At 39.4% G+C, this 24,000-nt stretch overlaps 1 protein-coding gene across 2 annotated transcripts in view; it reads right to left on the reverse strand.

The window, feature by feature from the left end:
- LOC136864787 (28S rRNA (cytosine-C(5))-methyltransferase) overlaps positions 1–24,000 on the reverse strand; it is a 116,567-nt gene that overhangs the window by 28,080 nt on the left and 64,487 nt on the right. For both annotated transcript variants that reach the window (XM_067142176.2, XM_068226423.1), the window contains 2 exons: positions 14,785–15,041; positions 1,722–1,837 (listed from right to left, as the gene is read on the reverse strand). In XM_067142176.2, the coding sequence (XP_066998277.1) occupies positions 1,722–1,837; positions 14,785–15,041 (373 nt within the window). The remainder of the gene's footprint in view (positions 1–1,721; positions 1,838–14,784; positions 15,042–24,000) is intronic.

Below are 24,000 nucleotides of genomic sequence, written 5' to 3' on the forward strand. Positions count from 1 at the left end.
ATTTCAGAAAGGCTGTTCCCATGTAAATTTATTGTGAAAAAGTTATCATTACTCTACAGGGAGCTTGAAATATGTTTTCGTAATACATGCACAGTAAACCTAGGTTAGGTAATAAATAATGACGTATATGGCCTCCAGAGAAGCCTGGTGCAGGTCTTTTTCTGGTAGACGGCCCATTAGGCGACCTGCATGTCTGCGAAGATGAGGGCCCTACATAGGATGATTTCTAATGATGAATACACCACACACACCCAGTCCCCGAACCACTGGAATTAACCAATTAAGGTTAAAGTCCCCGACCCAGCCGGGAATCGAACCTGGGACCCTCTGAACCGAAGTCCAGTACGCTGACCATTCAGCCGAGTCGGACACCTAGGTTAGGTGATACCGTTTGAAGAAAATGGAAACTTTTGCCACATAAGCCTCTGTGGAGTGATGCTATTATAATTTTTAAGAATGAAACTGTACATGCGAGGTCACAAGATACCAGAATTAGAAAATATGTTTTTTTTTTTTGCTAGGGGCTTTACTTCACACCGAAACAGATAGGTCTTATGGCGATGATGGGATAGGAAAGGCCTAGGAGTTGGAAGGAAGCGGCCGTGGCCTTAATTAAGGTACAGCCCCAGCATTTGCCTGGTGTTGAAAATGGGAAACCACGGAAAACCATCTTCAGGGCTGCCGATAGTGGGATTCGAACCTACTATCTCCCGGATGCAAGCTCAAAGCCGCGCGCCTCTATGCGCACGGCCAACTCACCCGGTAGAAAATATTGGAGTAATGAGTTACCTGCTATATAGAAAACATCTGTGAAAAGTTTTGAACAAACTGGTTTCTGTTTCATAACAGTTTTAATGTGGTTTTGTGCAAGTGTGGTATATTTTCCTATTTTTATGGAAAATCACATAAAATCTTACAAGAACACTTTAAACCAAAACAGTTTTGTATTCACCGACAAAATTTGGTGTCAAGAGGAAGGGTTAACCATGGTCTCACCAATATCAGGAATAATAGCAAACATATTCCTAAGTAACATTGAAACAAATTTCTTAACCAATGAAGAGATGTAGAGGGAGACCAAGGCAATCAGTTTTACGAGGAATGGAACTAAAAGAGGCACAGAACACTTAGTTAATTCACAGAGGCTTGCAGACTGAATGCTGAAAGGCATAACAGTGTACAATGAAGATGTATGTACTAAATGTCTGTGTCAAAAAAAGGCCGCAGCTAGTTATGGTGCAATAAAGGTCTGTTGCGTAAATAGCAGGGGCAGTTCAACACAAGAGTAACCTTCAGCACAAACTGTACAAAGTTGTAACTACAGTATAGTGTGTGGGGTAGATATCTCCTTGTTTTATTGCTGTCATTGTGTAAGTAATATGTGATGGGACAATTTATGTTAATACAGGCACAGATTACTGGAAAAGGTGTGCTTTCTACTGAAACCTCGATTTAAGGTAAACCCCCATTTAAAGTTAAAAAATTCAGGTCCCTGTGAAAATTATAAGGGTTTTATTGTATCTACAATGAGATGAGTTCCAAACCTCAAAATAGCAATGAGAATCCACAACACAAAATCTATAGCACATAACTGAACTACATATGAATAAAAACTATATTTTACGACAAAGCAACTGCCATAACTTACAAATGGGCAAAACAAACAGAACCCATATCTTATTACCATATTAAAAAGTAACCACATACAAAAAAATACCAACCCACTATCCTCCATAAGGGCTGCAAGATGTGTGGTTTTCATTCCTGGGGCAGCACACATGTCAAGGACAACACTTCCAGGCCTGGGGTTCAACAAGAATGATGCCATACAGCTTGCCTAAACATGTCAACAAGAGGCTGTAAATATTAACAGTGAGACACAGGAGACAGCTGTTGGTGTGGTGGTTATTTCAGGCAACGAGTTTGTGAAATAGTGGAAGCAAGTACTGTTACAGTAAATAAAGAAGGAACAGCACAATAGAATGAACTATAATGATTCCGGACAAAGGGCACTGAAATGTTAAGAAAAACTAAACAATTTCACTATTCATTTGTAATTGAATTTGCCAACTACTGTAATGGTACATTAGCTGTTAGTAATGTTCAGCAATAATCTCCTTACAGATGGGTTGAAATTAACTGGGCAAAAATGAAAGGGACTTACACAATGACACAAATGGGGATTAATTCCGTGAGATCTGCTGTCAAGATAAAATTGTCATTTAAAAATACATAAGTACATGGCAGGTAATATGTGATATATAATTCAAGATGAAATGGAGCCACTATTAAAACATTAATTACAGGTGGTTTAAACACAATTTTCAGGTCTCAATGAATTAAGGCAGAACATTTACAAGAAAGCAAAAATCCCATTCGTATAACCTAAGATAATTTTCATATCAATTTTCACATTCAGACAAGTAACTTGGAAGGTGAAGTGACAAAAATGGACTGATAACAACAATCATAGGAGAAATAAAAGTACATGGGAAGAGCATGCAGTAATGAAACAAGGGAAGATATTCAGCTGACAGGAGAAAACAAAATAGACACTACTATAGCAAAAGGAAATGGTAGTTAAAACATAAAAATTGAGAAAGCTGAGGGTATAGAAGTAGTTCCAGAAGAGATAATTTTGTGTGGTTATTTCTAGTCGAGTGCAGCCCTTGTAAGACAGACCCTCCGATGAGGATGGGTGTCATCTGCCACGTGTAGGTAACTGCGTGTTATTGTGGTGGAGCATAGTGTTGTGTGTGGTGTGTGAGTTGCAGGGATGTTGGGGGCAGCACAAACACCCAGCCCCTGAGCCATTACAATTAACCAATGAAGATTAAAATCCCCAACCCATGCGGGAAACAAACCCGGGACCCTCTGAATCGAAGGCCTGTACGCTGACCATTCAGCCAACGAGTCGGACCCCAGAAGAGACAGCAGTGACACACGCTCCACTCACGAGTTTCTGATACTAAGAAACAGGTCCCGCAAGATTGACAAAAGAGAATTATAATTATCTATTATCAAGTGAAGAGATAAGGTATGTGATAGTTAAAGAGGAATTACAATTACATTCCATGTTCCTGAAAGTATGAAAGACTACTAGAAAGAGAATTAAGGAAAAAAATTATAATGAAACATCAAGAAGAGCAGATTGCGAACAGAAGTGAAAAAATGGGTACATATGAGGAGGATAATCATGATATTTACTGATTCAGAAAAGGCCTACAATAGTGATCCCAGAGCAAATGTTTCGAAACATGATACAGAGAGGTATTAGGGAGAGGAGGTTTTTTAATGATTTTAAATTGCATTAACTACATTTACTACTGTATGTTGAGAAACGTGGAGGAGCCAAACATTTTGTCCAGCAGGAGTTCTTTTATGAAATGGTAAACATACCAACATGAGGTATTTGTGCACTTTCAAATACCAATGGACTGAGCTTGAACTGAACCTACTACCTTGGGCTCAGAAAGCCACAACTAACATTGAAGTCACTCAGCCTGATTACAGGTAGCGGTGGGGGATATATATATCTATTTTGAAAGCTATGAATTTTAAACAACATGATGCTTTTTCTTGATGGATACTGTATCTTTGCATCCATTTAATATATGCCAGAGCAAAATGTAACTTCCAATGAAGTCCCAGTCTCGTCCATGGCTGTGAAAATATGGAAGCTGCTGAGATATGGATAGTACTGAGTAATGACATTCTGCACACAACTAGTGCGCCTGGAAGTTATGAAAGATGCTACCCATAGGACCGGTAATGCTCAATAGCACTTTCTGGCCCAGTGAGGAAAGCAATGGCAAACTACCTCACTCCTGAGCTTGCTTAGTACGCCTCATTCTGGCGCCATCAACAATTTTTGCTGTTTCCCTGTAACTGCATAACCTATGGTGGTGCTTTTTTCACAATCCAACCAGGCTTCTGGGTGATGACCTAGCAACATGGATTTTAAATGTTGTAGTTGTGTCAAGACCCAAGTGGATAAAACAGGAGACTTTGAAAGTGAAAATGGATAGAGAGAGGGATATGCACTGTCACCTTAACTGTTTATAATCGAAAGCCTGAGTAAGAGAAAGGGCTAACCCACAAAAATTCAGAAAGTGATTTTATTGTGTTTTTGCACAGTGCTGCTATCTCTTAACAATCATGTGCACTACTTGTGGTTGTGCATGGCTGACTGGATCCCTCGCTGTGCTCCTTATACCGGCCTTGACAATCGCTTGTGAAGCCCAGCATAAAGCTGTAATTGGAAAGTTTCACCGTAATGCCGCTGGAGTGCTGGCCTACTACCCACTGACAGGAAGCTGTATACCGCAAATTGCCGCATTTCCAGTTTTATTTATATGGTTTTGCTGTCGTAAATGTTGGCAATGTGTTCGCAATGAGGCGCTTGTTGGCTTGATATTGAGATCTGATAGTTTTGCGCTAGTGAGTTTATTTTTTACTAGCTGATGTACCCGTGCTTCGCTATGGGATTCTCAGAAAGACTGTCTTTGTGGTTTTCCTACCTGAAGTCATCAGAAGGAATGTAGTGATTAAAAGCAATGTTATATAAAATACTCTATCAAATTAATAAACCGCACATTTTCTCACTTTTAACGAACAGTACTACGGTGCCGATCTAACAGTACAAAGTTCCAGTGCTGCAATGACCAGACCGCAGACAGCCGTGAACACTTCCCTGCCATTATTCTGTTAAATATGCACAGTGCTCATTCCAATCAGTGCCTCAGAGTAGGAATTGATTAGCTCGAATGCTATGATGAACCAGTTTGTTATGTATCAGTAGTATCTGAAATTTATCTAACTCCCCAGCTACTTCCCGCCAATTTTCAGGCAGGCTGTTATACTCTGTACGACCAGGTGAGTTGGCTGTGCGGTTAGGGGCGCATAGCTGTGAGCTTGGATCCGGGAGGTAGTGAGCTCGAACTCCACTGTCGACAGCCCTGAAGATGGTTTTCCGTGGTCTCCAATTTTCACACCAGGAAAATGCTGGGGCTGTAACGTAATTAACGTAGGGGCGGCTTTCTTCCCACTCCTAGCCCTTTCGTATCCCATCGTCGCCATGAGTCCTATCTGTGTCGGCGCAACATAGAGCAAATTTTTTAAAAACTCGGTATACAGCAGTAATCCCATCTATTGGAGATGAATGGCAACAGAGACACAAAGCAAATCACAACAAACAATGGTCAATGTAGTGTAATGTTATTGTTGATCAATGTTTTGAGCTTTCTGTATTGTAGGCCTTCACATTCAGTTTCCTTTCGACTCTGTAATATAAGGCCGTCTTATAAAATTAATTATAGCGTAGATTGTAGTTCCTTATTCCCCGACTTTACACAACGATTTTCATTAAATTCTGTTTACCCATTTTCTCGTGATGGCGCTGATATGATCTTAGCAACAAAAATCCATATTCATGAATATCTCCGTTATCATAGCCGGTACGGTCAAAATGTATAAGGCATAAATGATCGGAAATTTAATACTATGTCACTTTATTTATATAGGAATTGTTAATAAGACCACTAACAACACACATATTCGAGAATTAAATTTTGGGCCTTCCCCTAAACTACCATTTCGCTCAGCGTGAATGAAGTTATTTATGGCCTAGATTGTAGCAACTTATTCTCCGACTGTGCATACCGATTTTATTTACGATGGGACAACTAATAACAAATATTTCAGAATTAAATTTTAGGCCTTCTCCTAAACTACCATTTCTCTCGGCGTGAATAAGATTATTTATGGCGTAGACTGTAGCGACTTATTTGCCGACTTTGCATACCTATTTTAATTAAGATAGGACCACTAATAACATAAATATTTGCGAATAAAATTGTATGCCTTCCCCTAAACTAGCATTTCTTTCAGAGTGAATAAGATTATTTATAGTTTATATTGTAGCGACTTATTTTAGAACTTTACATACCGGTTTTCATTAAGATAGGACCACTAATAACATAAATATTTGAGAATTAAATTTTAGGCCTTCCCCTAAACTACCATTTCTCTCAGCGTGGAAAAGATTAATTATGGCCTAGATTGTAGCGACTTACTTCCGGACTTTACATACCAATTTTCATTAAATTCTCTTCAGCCTTTTTCTAGTGATGCGTGTACATACATATATACATACAGACAGACATTACGGAAAATTAAAAAGTGCATTTTCTTGTTACTATGGACATGACTGATACAGAAATACCATCCTTTTTAAATTTTGAGCAATGTACAGACAAAACTCTCATTTTATATATATAGATTGTGTAGTGTGGTGATTATATTTTTTAAATTGTGTTTACAAATTTTGGAGTTTTTGACATTCTTGTGCACCTTTTTGTACTTCGAGCAGAAATTTTATGGAAACAAAAACGAAGTGATTTCTCGCTGTAACTTCATCCTAAACAAGGATTTTAATTTATGCGCTACTTCATTTTTTAATTGTGTGGTGATTTGCTTTTCTTTAACTGTGTTAGGAAATATTCGAATATATATTGCTGTGTGCCTTTTTGTATTCCGAACAGGAAAAAAAAGAGCAAAGGGACACTATCATTTCACGAATTCTCTGTAGACCAGGACAAAACTACGGAGTGGCTAAAAGCAGGTAGCACTCTCATCTTAGTTTTCCGTTCTGTTTTGGGTATTTACCTTCTTTCTTTCTTTCTTACTCTGTTTACCCCTCCAGGGTTGGCTTTTCTCTCGGACTCAGTGAGGGATCCCACCTTTACCACCTCAAGGGTAGTGTCCTGGAGCGTGAGACTGCGGGTCGGGGGATACAACTGGTAAGGATGACCAATACCTCGCCTGGGCGGCCGCAACTTCTATGCTAAACAGGGGCCTTGTGTTGGGGATGGGAAGATTGGAACGCATAGACAAGGAAGAGGGAAAGAAGCAGCCATGGCCTTAAGTTAGTTACCATCCCAGCATTTGCTTGGAGGAGAAGTCGGAAACTATGGAAAACCACTTCGAGGATGTCTGAGGTGGGAATCGATACCCCCCTCTGCACAGTTGACCTCCCAAGGCTGAGAGGACCCCGTTCCAGCCTTCGTACCACTTTTGAAATTTCGTGGCAGGGCCAGGAATCAAACCCGGGCCTCCGGGAGTGGCAGCTAATCACGCTCATCAGGTATTTTTACCCATGAATTTTCTTTCATAGAATAATCCATTAGGCGGTGTTGTATTTGCCATATGACAGCAACACAACACATTTTTATCCAAGATAATCTGAACTTTAACATTTAAACATTGACAAGTAAGAATCACTACTGCTGTAATGGTAAGGCCAACGTATGAAGTGTTGTTACCTGAGCAATGGGGCCGATGACCTAGATGTTAGGCCCCTTTAGACAACAAGCATCATCATCATCATCATCATCGAGCAAAAAACAGTTTACAATTTATTTACTCAAAATACTTTTCTCTCACTGAATTTTTATTTAAAATCCTTCTTCTTTTTCCGCTATTTGTTTTACGTCACACCAACACAGATAGATCTTATGATGCCGGTAGAATAGGAAAGGGCTAGCAGTGGGAAGGAACCGTCTGTGGCCTTAATTAAGGTACAGCCTGATGTGAAAATGGGAAACCACGGAAAACCATATTCAGGGCTGCCGACAGTGGGGTTCGAACCCACTATCTCCCGGATGCAAGCTCACAGCTGCACGACGTGCGGCCAACTTGCTCCACCCTACTGCATTTCAAGTAAAAATGATTGTCTGAATTTAGCACGGCCAACTTGCCCGGTATTTAATATTCCAGTGAAAGGTATGAATGAAATGTAATCTGAAACTATATATATTGAAATTAAAATTTAAACATATTTGAGTCAAGATATTTATGTTATGCATACAATGAATATGGAAAAAGTAAGACTTTTATGTTTTGTCCAGCCCCCTTCCTGAGAGCAGCGCTTGAAGAATTTTAAAACTCTAATTGAACAATGACTCTTAATCTCAATATTAATATCAGAAGACAAAAGTATTCTGGTAAGTTCTGCTATGTATCTAAATGCCATGATAATAAAAACGATTACTGTTATTCCTCACAATTAAGGAACGTCAGTTAGACTACTCCATCCTCCGCAGTTTCATTTCACAACGTTATTTTGGCACATATCAAAGAAAGTAGCCTTTAGGATTAATCATTTTAACAATATTAGTCAACGTAACATACTATTTTATTCCCTAAATTAAGATACATCGGCAATCAGAGTCAATATCAGAACGTCAGCTGGACTAAGTCATCTCCTCGCAGTTTCATTTCACATCATTTTGGCAAATATCAACGAAAGTAACCTTTAAGATTAATCATTTTAACAGTATTAACCTATGTAACATTCTCCATAACTCTAAATTATGATAAATCAGCAATCAAAGTCAATATATTTTCCGTAAACAAGTATGCATTTCTACCGCAAATAGGTCGGCTGCCAGCGCCACATGTTGAGCTGTGTAACTACTCCGATTACAGTGCGTGGACCAGATTGTCAAGGCCGGTAAGGAGCTAGCTAGAGCGACACATCAAGTCGGCTGTGGGTTGTGGAATAGTTCCTTGTCTGTACAAACACGCACAAAAATCTGAGGACCTTCGGAATCAGCTGTACAGTTAATAAGAGAAGGGGCTAACCTAGATGCTCACTCAACTGGAGCAGAGGGGCAAGAGTGAAATGAAGTTACATTTCTAACCAGAAAATGTCTCGTAATGGTACAAATAGTAGTGTTGGTGTGAGTAAATGTAAAAAATGTAAATGAAACTAAGAAAACTGGAAGAGGTCCGTAGCTAAGAGATTGAAAAATAGTGGTGAAACTTATGCAAGTGATAAAACTAAGAAACTTGTGCCAGCTAAAGGATGGGTGAAGGATGTTAAGTGTGCAGTGAAGAAAGAAAAGGTTAATGTTAAGTGGTGTATTACAAACTATCTGGTATTGAAAAAGAAAGCTTCCGTAGGATTTTACAAACTTGCTAATTACAACTTAGAGAATGCTTTTTTAAGCGATCTGATTAAACAGAAGTTATGTAAGAGAGCCTATGCAGAAAAGGAAAGCAAGTCTAGGAGAAAGGTGACATGCTACTATTATTTAAAAACTGAAAGCAGTGAGGACGTAATGCACCAGAGATCTGGCCCACTGCAGGACATGAAATTCATATTTCAAGTTCCGTGTTGACTATAGTATCAAAATATTAAAGTACAGTAGAACCTCAAACCTCTATTATTCAAATTTCCAGTACCTCAAAATGATTTAAATTTCCCTGCTGTCTGTTCAATTCTTTATGTGTATTTATCCCCTGTTACTTGAGTCCAGCTCCATGGCTAAATGGTTAGCGTGCTGGCCTTTGACACAGGGGTCCCAGGTTCGATTCCCGGCAGGGTCGGGAATTTTAACCATAACTGTTTAATTTTGCTGGCACGGGGGCTGGGTGTATGTGTCGTCTTCATGATCATTTCATCCTCATCATGATGTGCAAGTCGCCTACAGACGTCAAATCAAAAGACCTGCATCTGGAGAGCCGAACTTGTCCTCGGACACTCCTAGCACTAAAAGTCATATGCCATTTCATTTTTTCTATTACTTGAAATTCGATTACACAAATGTCTTCATTTCTCAAAGCAAACATTTCCTCCATAGACACTCTGTAATTCGAATTTTGTGAAACATTAACAGTGTAATACGGCATTTAATGTTTGCGTATTATAGTTCCTTATCTTATCTGTCCACCACAGACAGTTGGAGTTGTATGAACCCTCTCCCGGATCATCACTAGACCAGGCGTTAAGTGCACTGGCTATTCCCCGATTCAACATACAGAGTCAGCCGAATGTAGGTTTAAATGCAAATGTTTTTACAGCAATAACTGTTGTTGAAAACTATGTGGAAGAAAAGAAGCTTGAGAGTGAAAAACACATTCCTCTACTCGTACTATATGTATTCTGTCTGCAACAACTTGCTATAATAAGTGTTGTAATTAAAATTACAAAATTCTTCGATTTTGTTTTTATATGGTTAAATAACACTTATGACAGCATCGAGCCCTAGTTACGCTTGATTCAGTTACGTGCAATCCTCAAAGTCGGGAATTCCCTATATGTCAAAATTTTGATAACTTCAAATAGAATTCAGTTCCCGAGGTGATTCGAGATATCGAGTTTCCGCTGTATAAAATTTCCACCTATTCAATACTACACATTATAACCTTATAGATTATTTAATTAACATTATATTTTCAAACTGTACATGTTTTGTCTCAATTGATCCATCATCTGCACTGGAAAGACATAAAAATGGGTAACTTATTGAATAAAATATCTTATAACGATATGACTTTTGGTAAAATATATGTCTATTAGGTCTCTTGCGAGATAACTTAATATAAAACATGTATTACAGACAATATAGATAAAATCAGTAATATCATTTCACCATATTTTATATATTTTATTTTCTATGTGTGTATACTGTACATAAAAGTTTTGTCTGTACATTGCTCAGAATTTGAAAAGAATAGTATTCCCGTATAAATCGTGCCATAACAAGAAAATGCACTTTTCAATTTTCCGTCACCTGTGTCTGTACATACGTGCATCATGAGAAAACAGCTGAAGAGAATTTAACGGTAATTGGTATGTAAAGTCAGGGAATGAGGTACTACAATCTAAGCTACAAATAATCTTATTCAAGCTGAGTAGTTTAGGGGAAGGCCCAATATTTAATTCTCAAATATTTATGTTATTAGTGATCCTATCGAGAACTACTACATAACCAAAGTTATAAAGAATTAAATTTCTGATCATTTATGTCTTACACATTTTTACTGTACCAGGTATAACAGAGATAGCCCTATTCATGAATTTCGATTTTTGTTGCTTAGTCCAATCAATGCCAAGCACTACTAACATGGAAATACTGTTCAATTGTATTAACTGGCGATGGTTTTTGTCACAATTGTCTTAAAATGTAAAACCGCGTGGTCATCGGTCCATATTGAGATGGAAAATTGCAAAGATGATTGTAAAAAATGAGAAAAATCGTAAAGGAACGATCGCTTGAAAAATAAGATATGATGGAGTCATGAAAGAAGGAATGATTCCCTTTACATTAGATGCCCTAATATCATAGATTTGATAATGATGCTGATGCTTGTTGTTTAAAGGGGCCTAACATCTATGTCATCGGCCTCTAATGGTACGAAATGAGACGAAATGCAATGACAATTTAAAAGTACAAAATACATCCACCAACCAGAATTCAAAACATGATGATGATGAATTACTGGATGAATATGAATTTAAAACAATAAGTGGAATCGACAAGCAAGACTTCACCTTCCCAGAAACTATATTAAAACAATTACTGACCAAGGGACTGCTTCCAAAGCACACTCCTGAACTGATGATGCTTGTTGTCTAAAGGGGTTCAATATCCTGGTCAACGGGCCCTCATAATGGCACTTACCGCTAGTAAAGTAGAAGCACAGTATTTCTCAATTGTGGTACTAAACAAAGGTAGCGTAAACTCACGGTGTTCCAAACAATATGGTATTACAAGTATTGTACATCGTACAGGTAGCGCAAACCTATAGTGTTTCTCACATAATGGCGCCACTCGTAGGCAACGCAAACCCATGGTACACCTCACATAGGTGTTACTAATCACAGGGACTCATACTATCCTGTGGTGTTCCTCACATAGTGGGTACTAATCAAAGGCAATGCAGACCAACAGTATGGCTCATATAGTGGTACTAATTACAGGCAACGCCCAGACCCGTGCTGTTTCTCACATAATGGTACAGTTCACAGGCAACGTAAGCCCGTGATGTTCCGCATATAGTGGTACTAATCATAGATACTGGAAACCCACAGTGAACTGCTCTCTGCTGCTACTAACCACAAACCTATTGTGTACCTAACATTGTGGTACTACTCGCAAGTAAAGGCGACCCATGGCTTTCCCCACGTGATGGTACTAATCACAAGTAGTTTCATGGTTTTAATTCAATCATCCCTTGGTCGCCCCTTTTAGTCGCCTCTTACGACAGGCAGGGGATACCGTGGGTGTATTCTTCTTCTGCGTTCCCCACCCACTAGGGGGTAAATATCACAGATTTGGAAGAAATCTAAATGTGAATGCCTACAATACCAAAAGCTCATAAAACTGATCAATATAGTCCAGCTTGGAGTATGTGTGCCTTGTTAAATATATGCTGCAGAATTTTATATTGTATTGCCTATATGAAGTTGACAATTGTCTGGTCTGGTGGTTCCGAAAAGTTGAAGTCATATGAAGGTCTACTGTGACCAAAGATTTTTACAATTCCCACTTCAATATGTGGCTTGGAACCTTGAGCAGCCTGTTGAACCGGCAGCTGGGCAGGGAAGTTGTCATTAATTTTAATGAAGTTTATATTAGAGTTAACATCATCTCATATCATAATTTTTAATTAACATTAATCTATTCAAGTGTAATCATGTGTTTTAAATCATTTTACGATTGTTCGTGATTGCCCAATTTGACTCCATGTCTGATGATGGCACAATATATGTGCCGAAACTAGTACCTGATCTAAACGACAAGTGATTAATTCACACTAATAACTCATTGTATTGAATAGGTGGACCCTTAATAATTTCAATTTTATTGTAATCCCACTTCATTACGGATCAAGATGAAATTTTTAACTATCTTCTGCTGTCACTCATCTCCGATAGACAGAATTACTGCTGCGTCCCAGGTAAAACAACATGCCTGAATATTGGCGGAAAAGTAGTTGGGGAGTTAAGATAACTTTGCACATGCTATATGATTGTCCCATCATAGACAGGTACTACAGCTACACTAGTGTCCAAAAGTAAAGCATAAGTTACGAGTAAGCAGGACAACAGGAAATAGACCGCAAATCACATGACATATGCACCTACCAACCTTACGTGTTCGCTCTGTAGAGTAAAGGAGTGTTCCCTGCTTTGACTAGCGGCATAACCCCAAAGTAAACACAGCCAGTGCCTGAGCCCCATATTCCCTCAGTCGTGATTGCCCTGTTATAGTGTGCGGAGTGTAGCCTCGTGGTGTTTTGCAGGGCAGAATACTCGGCCGCCTGGAAGCAAGGCAGACACATACCGAAGTTGCCGTATCCTTGAATGTGCCACAAAGTGTCATTTCCAGGCTTTGGAGACGATTTTGAGACACAGGAGATGTTAGTCGTAGGCCAGTACCACCTCCAATGGGGGTGTGCCTGAAAAGAGATGCACCACCTCGGGATGAGGACACAAGTTTACTTACCAGGTCGACCAAGGGTAAACACCCCACAGTAGGACCTATATCTCGCCTTAACCGCCCAACGAAATCGGAGCGCACCTGCAAGACAATTGTCGGCGGAGCTTGCAGCTGTCTCAGGGGTTACCTTATCCCAGCAAACTGTGTACCGGAGGCTCAGAACAGCAGGGCTGTTTGCCCGACGTCCAGTGGTGTGCGTCCCGCTCACTCCAGCACAGAGACAGGCCCGTTTAATGTGGAGCCGTCAAGATCGAAACTGGACCATAAATGAATGGATGCATGTGCTCTTCACAGATGAATCCCGCTTCAGTTTGCAGAACGATTCCTGTCGCATATTAATCCGGAGAGAATTGGGTAGTGGATACAACCACAGGAACATCGTGGAACGGGACCAGTATGGTGGTGGTGGTGGTGGTGGTGGGGGTGGTGGTGGTGGCGTCATCATGTTGAATGGCCGTAAGGACCTGCACATCTTCATGGGTGGTCCGAGGAACACTGTTAATGCTTGGAGATTCAGGGATGAGGTACTGAGACCACATGTTCGACTCTTCAGAAATGTGGTTGGTCCAGAGCTCCTCTTAATGGACGATAATGCCCGACCGTACCGCGCTGCTCTGGTGGATGAATTTCTGGCTGGGGAAGATGTTCATCACATGGACTGACCAGTGAGGTCTGCAGATCTGAATCATATAGAACATGCCTGGGATGCATTGGGGAGGCGAATTCCATTCCGTCAGCCTCCAAGACCTTCGCATTGTCCTTTCGGAGGAATGGGATCGACTGCCACAAGAGCTCTTGGACCATCTGATAGAGAGCATGCCACATCGCTGCGAAGCATGTGTGGCCATTAGGGGTAACCATACGCCCTATTAACAGCATATTTTGTTGTGGAGGACATTGCCAAGTTTTGTTAATTATTGTCAAAGGCGTACCTTAGCCATCAGAACCTTTCTGACACAGTTTTTTTTGGACAAGTTGTGTAACATATGGTGTGTGTCAGCTTCCGTTTGTTCAGCAATCCATCTGACATTCCTATCAGGCGGTATGGCCTCGTTTAGTGATTATGCTTTTGGACACTAGTGTAGTTTAAAATATAATGTTAATTAAATAATGTATGATGATGTGTAGTATTGAATAGGCAGAGATTTTATACTTTAATATAGTTCTGGCCAGTGACAAAGAAAGATGAAAAATCATATCCTGGCAACAGAAATGCAATTTCTGAAAAATATGCTGCAAGACAGGAAGAGATAAGAGTGAGAAATGAAGACTAAATGTGATGCAATGACAATGGATCATAATCCGCACAAGCACACAGAACATCATCGCACACACATACAATGAACTCCTCAAACTTTAGTATAAGCAAGCTTCTTGCTAAGCACATTCTTGTCTATAATTACTTCCCAAAGACAAACAACAAATATATGGTCCAATATTTTGTAGACAGGCATCATAAACTATGAGAATCAACAACAACAGAATATTTTCTTACCTTGGACTGCAGGAATATTGCTCCATTTTTATACAATTCATCTTCTACAAGATTTGTTTCTGGAGCAAAAATTAGCATGTCACTTATATGAAAATCAGAGATAAACTCGTTCTGACCTAAGTGTTTAACTGAACACAAAAATTCTTCATAATTTTTGGGTTGTTTCTGTACATAAACCCACCCATTGGAGATAAAATGCTCCACTGCTTCAGAAAGCGTCATTACAAGTGAATTTATTCTCACACTTCTTGGAAACCCTAAAAGAAAAAAATTAAAAAATCAAAACCATAATATGTTAATTTACATCACAATTTAGCTGTTGTAAAGATTAAATTAAAATTTGGAAAAAAAGAGCAATCAGTCACAACAGACAGGACAGGAAAGAAGAAGAAAACTGGAAGGTGGGTACACAGAAACAACAAAAAAAACTTTTTAAATAAATTTTTGCAAGCAGTTTCATTTTGCACTAATCACAAATAGGATTTCAGCGATGATGAAATGGGAAGTGGTGAGGGAAGCGGCCTTGGCTTTAATTAAGGTGCAGTTTTGGCACTACACTGGTGTGAAAATAGTGACCACAGCAGACCATCATCTGGACTGCTGCCAGTGGGATTTGAAACTGCCATACTGTGAGTGAAAACTTACAGCGACACAGTCTGTTCCAAGTAGCTGACATGCTCGGTAGAAATTTGTTACTGATTAATCAGAAGAAAATAATACACAGGTTCCAATATCAATAACATGCATAGAAGAATAAAACAATCATTGCCTTCACTCGGGGAGGAATATAAGCAGGTTCGAAGCAGTCTAAGTCTAAGACTGGTATAGCAACAGCCTTGTCAGTGAAAGGAAGCTATTTATGCAACATTACTAGGATTGAGAGGAAAAATGGATTACACTTTTAAAGTCTAATGTAACTAGAGACTACCATAACTATAATTACCACAGTATTCTTGCATTAATTCACAAAAATCATCCACAGAGTTAGAATGGTCACTTTTTACCCTCCTTGCAATTCACTACCAGTATGACACTTGGACACATTACCATGATAGTGGTGGTTTTTTTTGCTAGTGTTTTTAATGCCACACTAACACATGAAAGGTTTTTGGCAATACAAGGATGGAAAAGGGCTAGGATTAGGAAGGGAGCAACTGTGGCCTTTGTACCGGGCAGTACACCTCCACGTCGCTAATTCAAACTTTGCGCCAGTTGAAACTCCCCTACTGGAGGAAGTCTGAACTTTATCTAATGTGTTAATTTTCAAGTTTCTCAGAAGATGGCACTACTTGGAAATTTTGAAGTTTCTGAACTGGGTCGTTTTCGATGTATTTTTGTTTTACCTGTAGTAAGAAGTGTGAACTTTCTCTTCTAGAGGACACTACTGAAGAACTACAATGGTGCACCCTAGTGCGAAGTGAAAGAACTGTTTTTTTGGAGAAATTTTCATTTCAAAAGTTTGTTCCTTGTTAAATTTCTTTCTGTTATTGTTTAAGTTGGCTGTATAACCCTTTCTTTCCCCTGGTTCTGTATTTAGCCAATCCCGAATTTCCTTAATTAATTTATGACCAATCAGGTGTATCTTCTCCAACTTGAATATCTTGCTTAACCCTAGCCAATAGTTTTTGTGGGCGGGTGTTCTCATTCCTGAAACGCCTCGAACTTTCCGCGAGAGTATATAAACTGCTGATTTTCGGGTCTCCGGGCCACTTCTGTAACATCTTTCTGTGTATAAAGTACGTAGCAGGGGGCGGGAAGCGCCTCTTTCTTCGGGCAGCAGTTCAGCAATAAGGTAATGGCCGTTTAATAACTTCTTTTCTTGCTAGCTCAGCAGTTTAACTCTCGGGGCGGGTCCGAAGCTTTTCCACCATGTAACTTTTCCCTAAAATGTAAAGACTCTTAGTATCTATTCTCTTTTAAGCTACATATTGGGATAGAGAGTGCTTAACCCTCTCGAGCTCCCACTCATATTGTTTTGAGGTGAACTTATTTTTCTCAACCGGTTCTTCCTTAACGTAATGTAAACTGTTTCCTTTTAAAGTCACCTCTTTAGTATGGGATTAGCCCTTGCAGTAACGGCCTAGTGCCAAGTAGGTTTTAAACAAAATGTATTAGGAGTGCAGATCGCCTCCTCTCAAATTGGTATTTTAGAGGCCATGTAATTAACCTTTTCTCACTTAATAGGCCTCAGTAGGTTGGGTATTTTACCCCTGTGTTTATGTCCTTAGAGGACAGCTTGAAGGTGGAATTTGGTGTGGCCTTTGACAGGCTTAAATTTTGAGAGCGAGTTGCTCTTTCTTGAAAATTTTGTTTTCTGCGCGCCTCAAGGAGGCTTTACTGTGTAATTTGGAGCAAGTGCTCCTGGGCATGAATGGGGTTTTCTGCCCCTCTGTTGAAACTTGTTTTGGGGTAAAGCTGGGCTAATTGCTCAAGAATTGTGAGTTCGGGGCTCGAAGCCCAAATCCTGTAAATACTGTAATTGTACTTTTGTTGCCTTGCTACTCTGTACCTGCCATGCTTGTTATTTCTTAATTTTGAAAAGAAAATATAACCTTGTTAAATTTTATCTTAACTTTAATTTCGTATTTTGAGGCCCGTTCACCCCCGCACCTTCTTTCACCTCTGCTGTTCCACAGATACCTCGGAACAGCCTTAATGAAAGAACAGTAGCAGAATTTGCCTGGTGTGAAAATGGGAAATCATGGAAGACCATCTTCTGGGCAGCCAATGATGGGGTTCAAACCCGCCGTCTACCGAATGCAAGCTAACAACTATGTGACCTGAACCTGCTCAGTATGACGAATTTCAAGAATTTCTTGCAGGAAATACAAAATGATCTAACATCCAGAAATTTCATTACCAACTCCCAGCACTAAAGGCCGAGGCTCATCAGTTTAATTAATTAATTTATTTATTTATTTATTTATTTATTTATTTGACTTTTTGAAAGTACACAGGCAGTAATTCAAAAATCTTCCTATTTCTAACAGTAACTTTGCTGAAGTTTGGGAAATTGCATGTGAGAGTTACAAGAACAGAAAGTTGATAAAACAATAAATACTTATCTGTTGTAACTACCTACATGTTGCAAAGCTACAACATCATACCTCAGGAAGTTAAGAAGTCATTTTGTGGGTAAATGCTATTGAGTGCCTAAATCTAATGTGTATCCTTATATTTAAAAAAAAAAAAAAATCTGTTAGAAAACAAAATCTGGAAGCAATGTTAAAGAGAAGTCTTAGGAGTGAAGGACAGCTGTAAAGGCCATTAAAGAACTTAAACAAAATACACAACGTGATAAAATGAACTTCTGTTTAGTAACACAAGCTTCTAGTTTTATGTGATTGTTGATATGCCATTATCATAGCAACGAGAGCTTTACTTTTATGTGGAATCAGAACCACAGATAAAAAAAATTTACATTCACTGGCTGGGATTTGAAATTGAGCTGCAGCCACTTTGGTGTGAAGCCGGTTACAATACTCTCTGCTGTTGTGCCCCTTTTCTGTTCAGCAAATGAAATGAAATGGCGTATGGCTTTTAGTGCCGGGAGTGTCTGAGGACAAGTTTGGCTCGTCTTTTGATTTGACGCCCGTAGGCGACCTGCACGTCGTGATGAGGATGAAATGATGATGAAGACGACACATACACCTAGCCCCCGTGTCAGCAAAATTAACCAATTATGATTAAAATTTCCGACCCTGCCGGGAATCGAACCCGGGACTCCTGTGACCAAAGGCCAGCACGTTAACCATTTAGCCATGAAGCGGGACAGCAAATGACATCATAGAAAGGAAATCTCAGGCAACACTAAATGTTAATTTTAGTACTGCATATACACTGTTCTGACATCTTGCTAAGGCAATTAATAATGTATATGAATTTGTTTTAAATTTGGATCTTGACAATTAAGAGTGTACAGACAGTTTAAGTTCTCTGCTCTGGGAATAAAGGGTTTAAAACGTTGTTTTGAGCTAACAATGATATGAATGAAACATATCAGAAAAAGTTGGCTATTGTTAGATTCAGCAGTAGAGAAAATCTTAAGACCAAATCCTGCATTACCGAGTGAGTTGTCTATGCAGTTAGGGGCGTGCAGCTGTGAGCTTGTATTCAGGAGATAGTTGGTTCAAACCCCACTGTTGGCAGCCCCGAAGATGGTTTTCTGTAATTTCCCATTTTCACAGCAATGAAATGTACATTAATTCCTATTCCATCGCCCCCATAAGAGCTATCTGAAACTTGTAGAAAAATAAATCCTGCGTTAACTTCCTATACTACATCGTTGGGTGATAAGTGGCCTAATAGCAACAAAAATAGTGTCCATTAATGATATTTAAAAAATTTCTAGTGGTTTAATGTCGCCCAAATACATTGAAGGTTATCAGTGATGTGAGGTACAGCCCCAACATTTGCCTGGTGTGAAAATGGGAAACCATTTGGAAAACCATCTTCAGGGCTGGCAACAAGGGATTCAAACACACTATCTCCTAAATGCCAAGTTAACTAATTAAAGCACTTCTTTTAACTGCCTCCGTAAAGACATTCTGTAGTTTCTGGATCCATTATACTGACACAAGTGAAACAAAGAAATAAAAATGACACGCACATGGTTTACAATTACACCAAATGTCCACTGCACACTTGAGAACTGAGCAAGGAAGCTGGCATGCACAATCTGTCCGACTGATCGGATATCCTGACCAAACAGCTTACATGCCTCTTAGAAGTGAAGCTTCCACGGTGTGAAGAATTATTTAATTTCTTTTCCGGGTTGAACCGTGTTGTACTTGTACGCATATCACGTACAGTTTGCCGACGTTTCGAATACATTGCAGTATTCATTGTCAAGGCGATTGAAATACCCCTACTCGATCCGAGGTAATCAGTCTCCCAACTCAGATGGCAAAATAGGTGATGAAATCTTCTCAAACAAGAGAAGACAACACTTTCAGTGGATTCAATCGCATGTATGGGTAAATGGAATTGAAACCGTTCCTCTGTTAAACTTCAAAGTAACATTCAACTTAGAAATAGTCAGGAAATTGATAGAACACAAAATGCACGACCAATTTTTCACGTATCACCCACAAGCTCAACCAATAACAAAGAGTGACAAAACTTAAAGTCTGCCTGGGAAATCAACAAGAATGAGGACAGAAGAAAAAAAAGTAGTTCAAATTTTCAACAATACATTAATGATTGTCCCTCTGCAGTTCCATCATATAAAAATATTCAGTTTCAACTATAGTACGTGAGCCCTGAGCTCCATAGTGCTGAATGGGAACTTGGACTCAAGAAAAGGTTCGCGTACTATACAGTATAAGAGATGCAAACAGAAAAACTTAACAATGGATAACTATCACCACCTCCAGAGTGACCAAAGTTAGACAGCACCGGTACCTACCACGAAATGCACAAATCACCAAGACTGCGTTATAATACAGTATCAGAGGATTAAAGGAATATATCCAGAGAGCAACCAACTACCAACACCAATGTCACACAGACAATGCTGATTACACAGGTCAACAATGACAAATTGTCACAAGACTTAATTAACGAAGTAAGTACACTAGGTGTCTAGATGCTGATTATGAATTTATTTTTCTCTACCATGTATAGTTTATGATCTACTTGTAGTTCGATCTTCACATGCTTAAGCTACATGCGGGAGGTCGCAACTTATTTTGTGTGCTGCATGTGTGATATTCCCCTCATCTTATATTATTTAAAACATAACTTCCTAAACACGCCATCCAATTCGAGAGATTGAAAGGAAAGTTTTGTTTCCTCTGGTACATTTTATGTTAATGAGTGATTCAGAAGAATTTGTGATGCTACGATATATTGAACATCTAGTGTATAATAAAAGGTAAAATGTACATCTTATCTTAAGCTCTTGATGACCGATCTTTTAGACAAAGCAATGTAATGAGGTAAATAAAAGGAGGGTAACATAGCAGACGATGCTCTATCAAAAATGGGCATTATCAATGCTTTTTGGCATTCTCAATAGCTTTGGATGAAAGCTGTGATGCCGCAGACAGAATTCAGTTGGCTATTTTCATATGAAGTGTGGATAAAGAGTTCCATTCCACAGAAGAAATAATTGCCTTGCAATCTATGAAAGGCAGCACTGCAGGGAGAGATATTTTCCAGGAGGTGAATCGTAGATTTGATATATTCCGGCTGAAATGGGAAAAAGTATGGGGACTATCAACTGATGGAGCTCCATCGAAAGTTGGACGAAATGTAGTGACTGTACAGAAAATAAGAGTTACTCGCAGAGAGTTGATATCACTAACGTGCGGGACTTTTTTTTCACTGTATATTACACCAGGAGAGCTGGATACCATGGTCCAAATCCCTGTCACTCCATGCGAGATTTGTGCTAGACAAAGTGGAGACAGGACAGGTTTTTCTCCGGGTACTCAGGTTTTCCCCTGTCATCTTTTGTTCCAGCAACACTCTCCATTATTATTTCATAGCATTTATCAGTCATTAATAAATCACCTTGGGAGTGGTGCCTGGTGACCCCGTTGTAATAATAGCCTATATATGGTTCATTCATTACATCCATGACCCGGTCAAAGACTGGAAAACAGGTTGTAGGTTTTCATTTTCATTACACCAGGATAATCTTCGTGCCAAAACAATGAAATTTGACCACATCATAAATACAGTGGTGTTTTAAGTCAAAAAGTCTCAATCACCGGGCGAGTTGGCCGTGCGCGTAGAGGCGCACGGCTGTGAGCTTGCATCCGGGAGATAGTAGGTTCGAATCCCACTATCGGCAGCCCTGAAGATGGTTTTCCGTGGTTTCCCATTTTCACACCAGGCAAATGCTGGGGCTGTACCTTAATTAAGGCCACGGCCGCTTCCTTCCAACTCCTAGGCCTTTCCTATCCCATCGTCGCCATAAGACCTATCTGTGTCGGTGCGACGTAAAGCTCCTAGCAACAAAAAAAAAAGTCTCAATCACCACCAATTTAAAGCATTCGTGGATGAACTGGGATATGAGGAAGAATATCCCATCTATTGAGGGAGCAAGGGAAAGATGCTGCACCATTTTTATAATCTGGCAAATGAGGTGGCACTTTTGATGGACATGAAAGGAAAATGTGAGACAGATTTATGCAATGAAAAATGGTTGTGTGATCTTGCGTTCCTTGTGGATATTACCTGTCACTTGAATGTTCTCAATTCAAAGTTGTAAACAGAAGGTCAATTTGCTCTTGAACTTCATAGTAGTGGTGGACAATGGTCTCACTCGAGACTCTTGAGACTGACGTCACAGATCTTGAGACTCTCACGAGAATCTTGAGACCGATTCTCCTGTGCTGTGATCTGTGTGACAGTCTCATATGGAACATGTGTGCTGATAAATTTTGTCAAAAGCCTACAAAATTACTGCATGTTCAACTATGAGCCCCTTAATACCATTAACGAATGTGAAAACAGAATGTCAGTACCTTAAACGATTCACAAGTTGTTTAATGTGGGCAACTTAGCTGAATAAGCATGTATAATTTGTTAATAACTCTAGATAGGATGTACACCTTCCTGAATACCTTGCAATTGTTATCGACAGGGTAGCTTCTTGTGATGCAGACTGGGCCGGAGGTATTCACCGTGACAATTCCCCTTCAGTGATATTATGTGTTTTTTTAAGTGCCACATTATCCCAGAAGTACTTCTGCTGATGTATTTACTTCTTTTGAACAAACAGAGGGATATGCTATATGACATCTCTTCAAAATAATCGCACATCTACTACTTACGTTGCCTTTCGGACACCATCTTAAAGTTAATGGATACAATTAGACACAATTGCACCGTCATATACTGAAGTACCTAATTATGATGTGAATACTCTATAACATTGTAAAAATTATTTCCTTCGTCACCATAATGTCGGTAAACACAAGCATTGATCAAATGGAGATTCAATGTGGTGTCTGGTAAATTATGAGTGATAAGGTTGTGCACCTACAGTAGCCATCAGTTTCTGTACTATGCCTACTCATTGGTGTACTTACTGCTGCATACAATGCCAGAATGCATGTGGTTTATAATGTTATACTGCGTCAAAGGAGACCTCTGCAGAAATGAAAGGCCTAGTCGCTTGTTGACACGTATTTACGGAATGGAGAAGGCCCGTGGCTGGCTATTTGCATACTCGGCACAAACAACATTCAGCTCCGACTACCTGCAGGCTTACGACATGCACAAAGCGGACACAATGCTCTCAAGATCTCTCTACATTTCTCGCGAGAAACAGGTGCTTGCGCTAGTCTCAAGAAATCTTGAGACCCCGTCTCAGACTGCCCATCAATATTTTACGGACATGCACAATCCTTTCAAGGGAAACTGAATCTGTGGGAAAATCAAAAGAGATATCAAATTTCCTGTAACTTTTCAAGTCTGTTGCAGCAGGGTAAATCACTCTGTAACTTTGCTCTCTATGCAGACTCAATGACAGATTTACTTGAATTTAATATCAGATTTAGTGACTTCAGTAAGGAAGTACGTTTCATTATTTTCTCATTGCCTTTCAACATTTTTAACATTGGTGTGAGTAGTGTTCCTGACGTTTTGCAAATAGAACTTGCTGACCTTCAGGAAAATGTGGCTTGATCAGGAGTATTTAAGGACTCCTCCCTAAAAGATTTCTATACGAAATGATTTTCAAACAAGAAGTACCCTAACTTATCTATTCTGAACATGACGAGAATGGCATTGTTGGACAGCACGTATCTATGTGAGTAACTCTCCTTGCACATGAAGCTGATCAAATCCGAAAAAGGGGCACAGATAACTGACGTCCACTTGAAAACAGCCTCCATGCTGGAACATCCAGAGTACCACCAAACATCGATAGACTGGTTCAGAACATGAAGAGTCAAGTTTCCCACTAAAATTGTGTGTAAATACATTTTTCTGCTTTTCTTTAGTAAGTACATATTTTGGTTACATTTATAACATTCTTTTATGTTGATGTGATGTTAGTGTACAATGATCGGATTTCTTCACTGAATGTGGCTCTTAAATTCTTGTGAAAATATTAGACTGTCACGTATAGCCTGTGACGCCAATAGGTCCCTCCCTCTGTGATTGGCCCACCCCGTTTCAACTTGTACATGACTGATTTAAGAGGTATTCACTTGTAACAATTTAGCAGGGCCACCCTGTATATCATTAATCATATCTTAA

The sequence above is a fragment of the Anabrus simplex genome, chromosome 2, assembly GCF_040414725.1.
Source record: "Anabrus simplex isolate iqAnaSimp1 chromosome 2, ASM4041472v1, whole genome shotgun sequence".
In the NCBI taxonomy this organism is placed as follows: domain Eukaryota; kingdom Metazoa; phylum Arthropoda; class Insecta; order Orthoptera; family Tettigoniidae; genus Anabrus; species Anabrus simplex.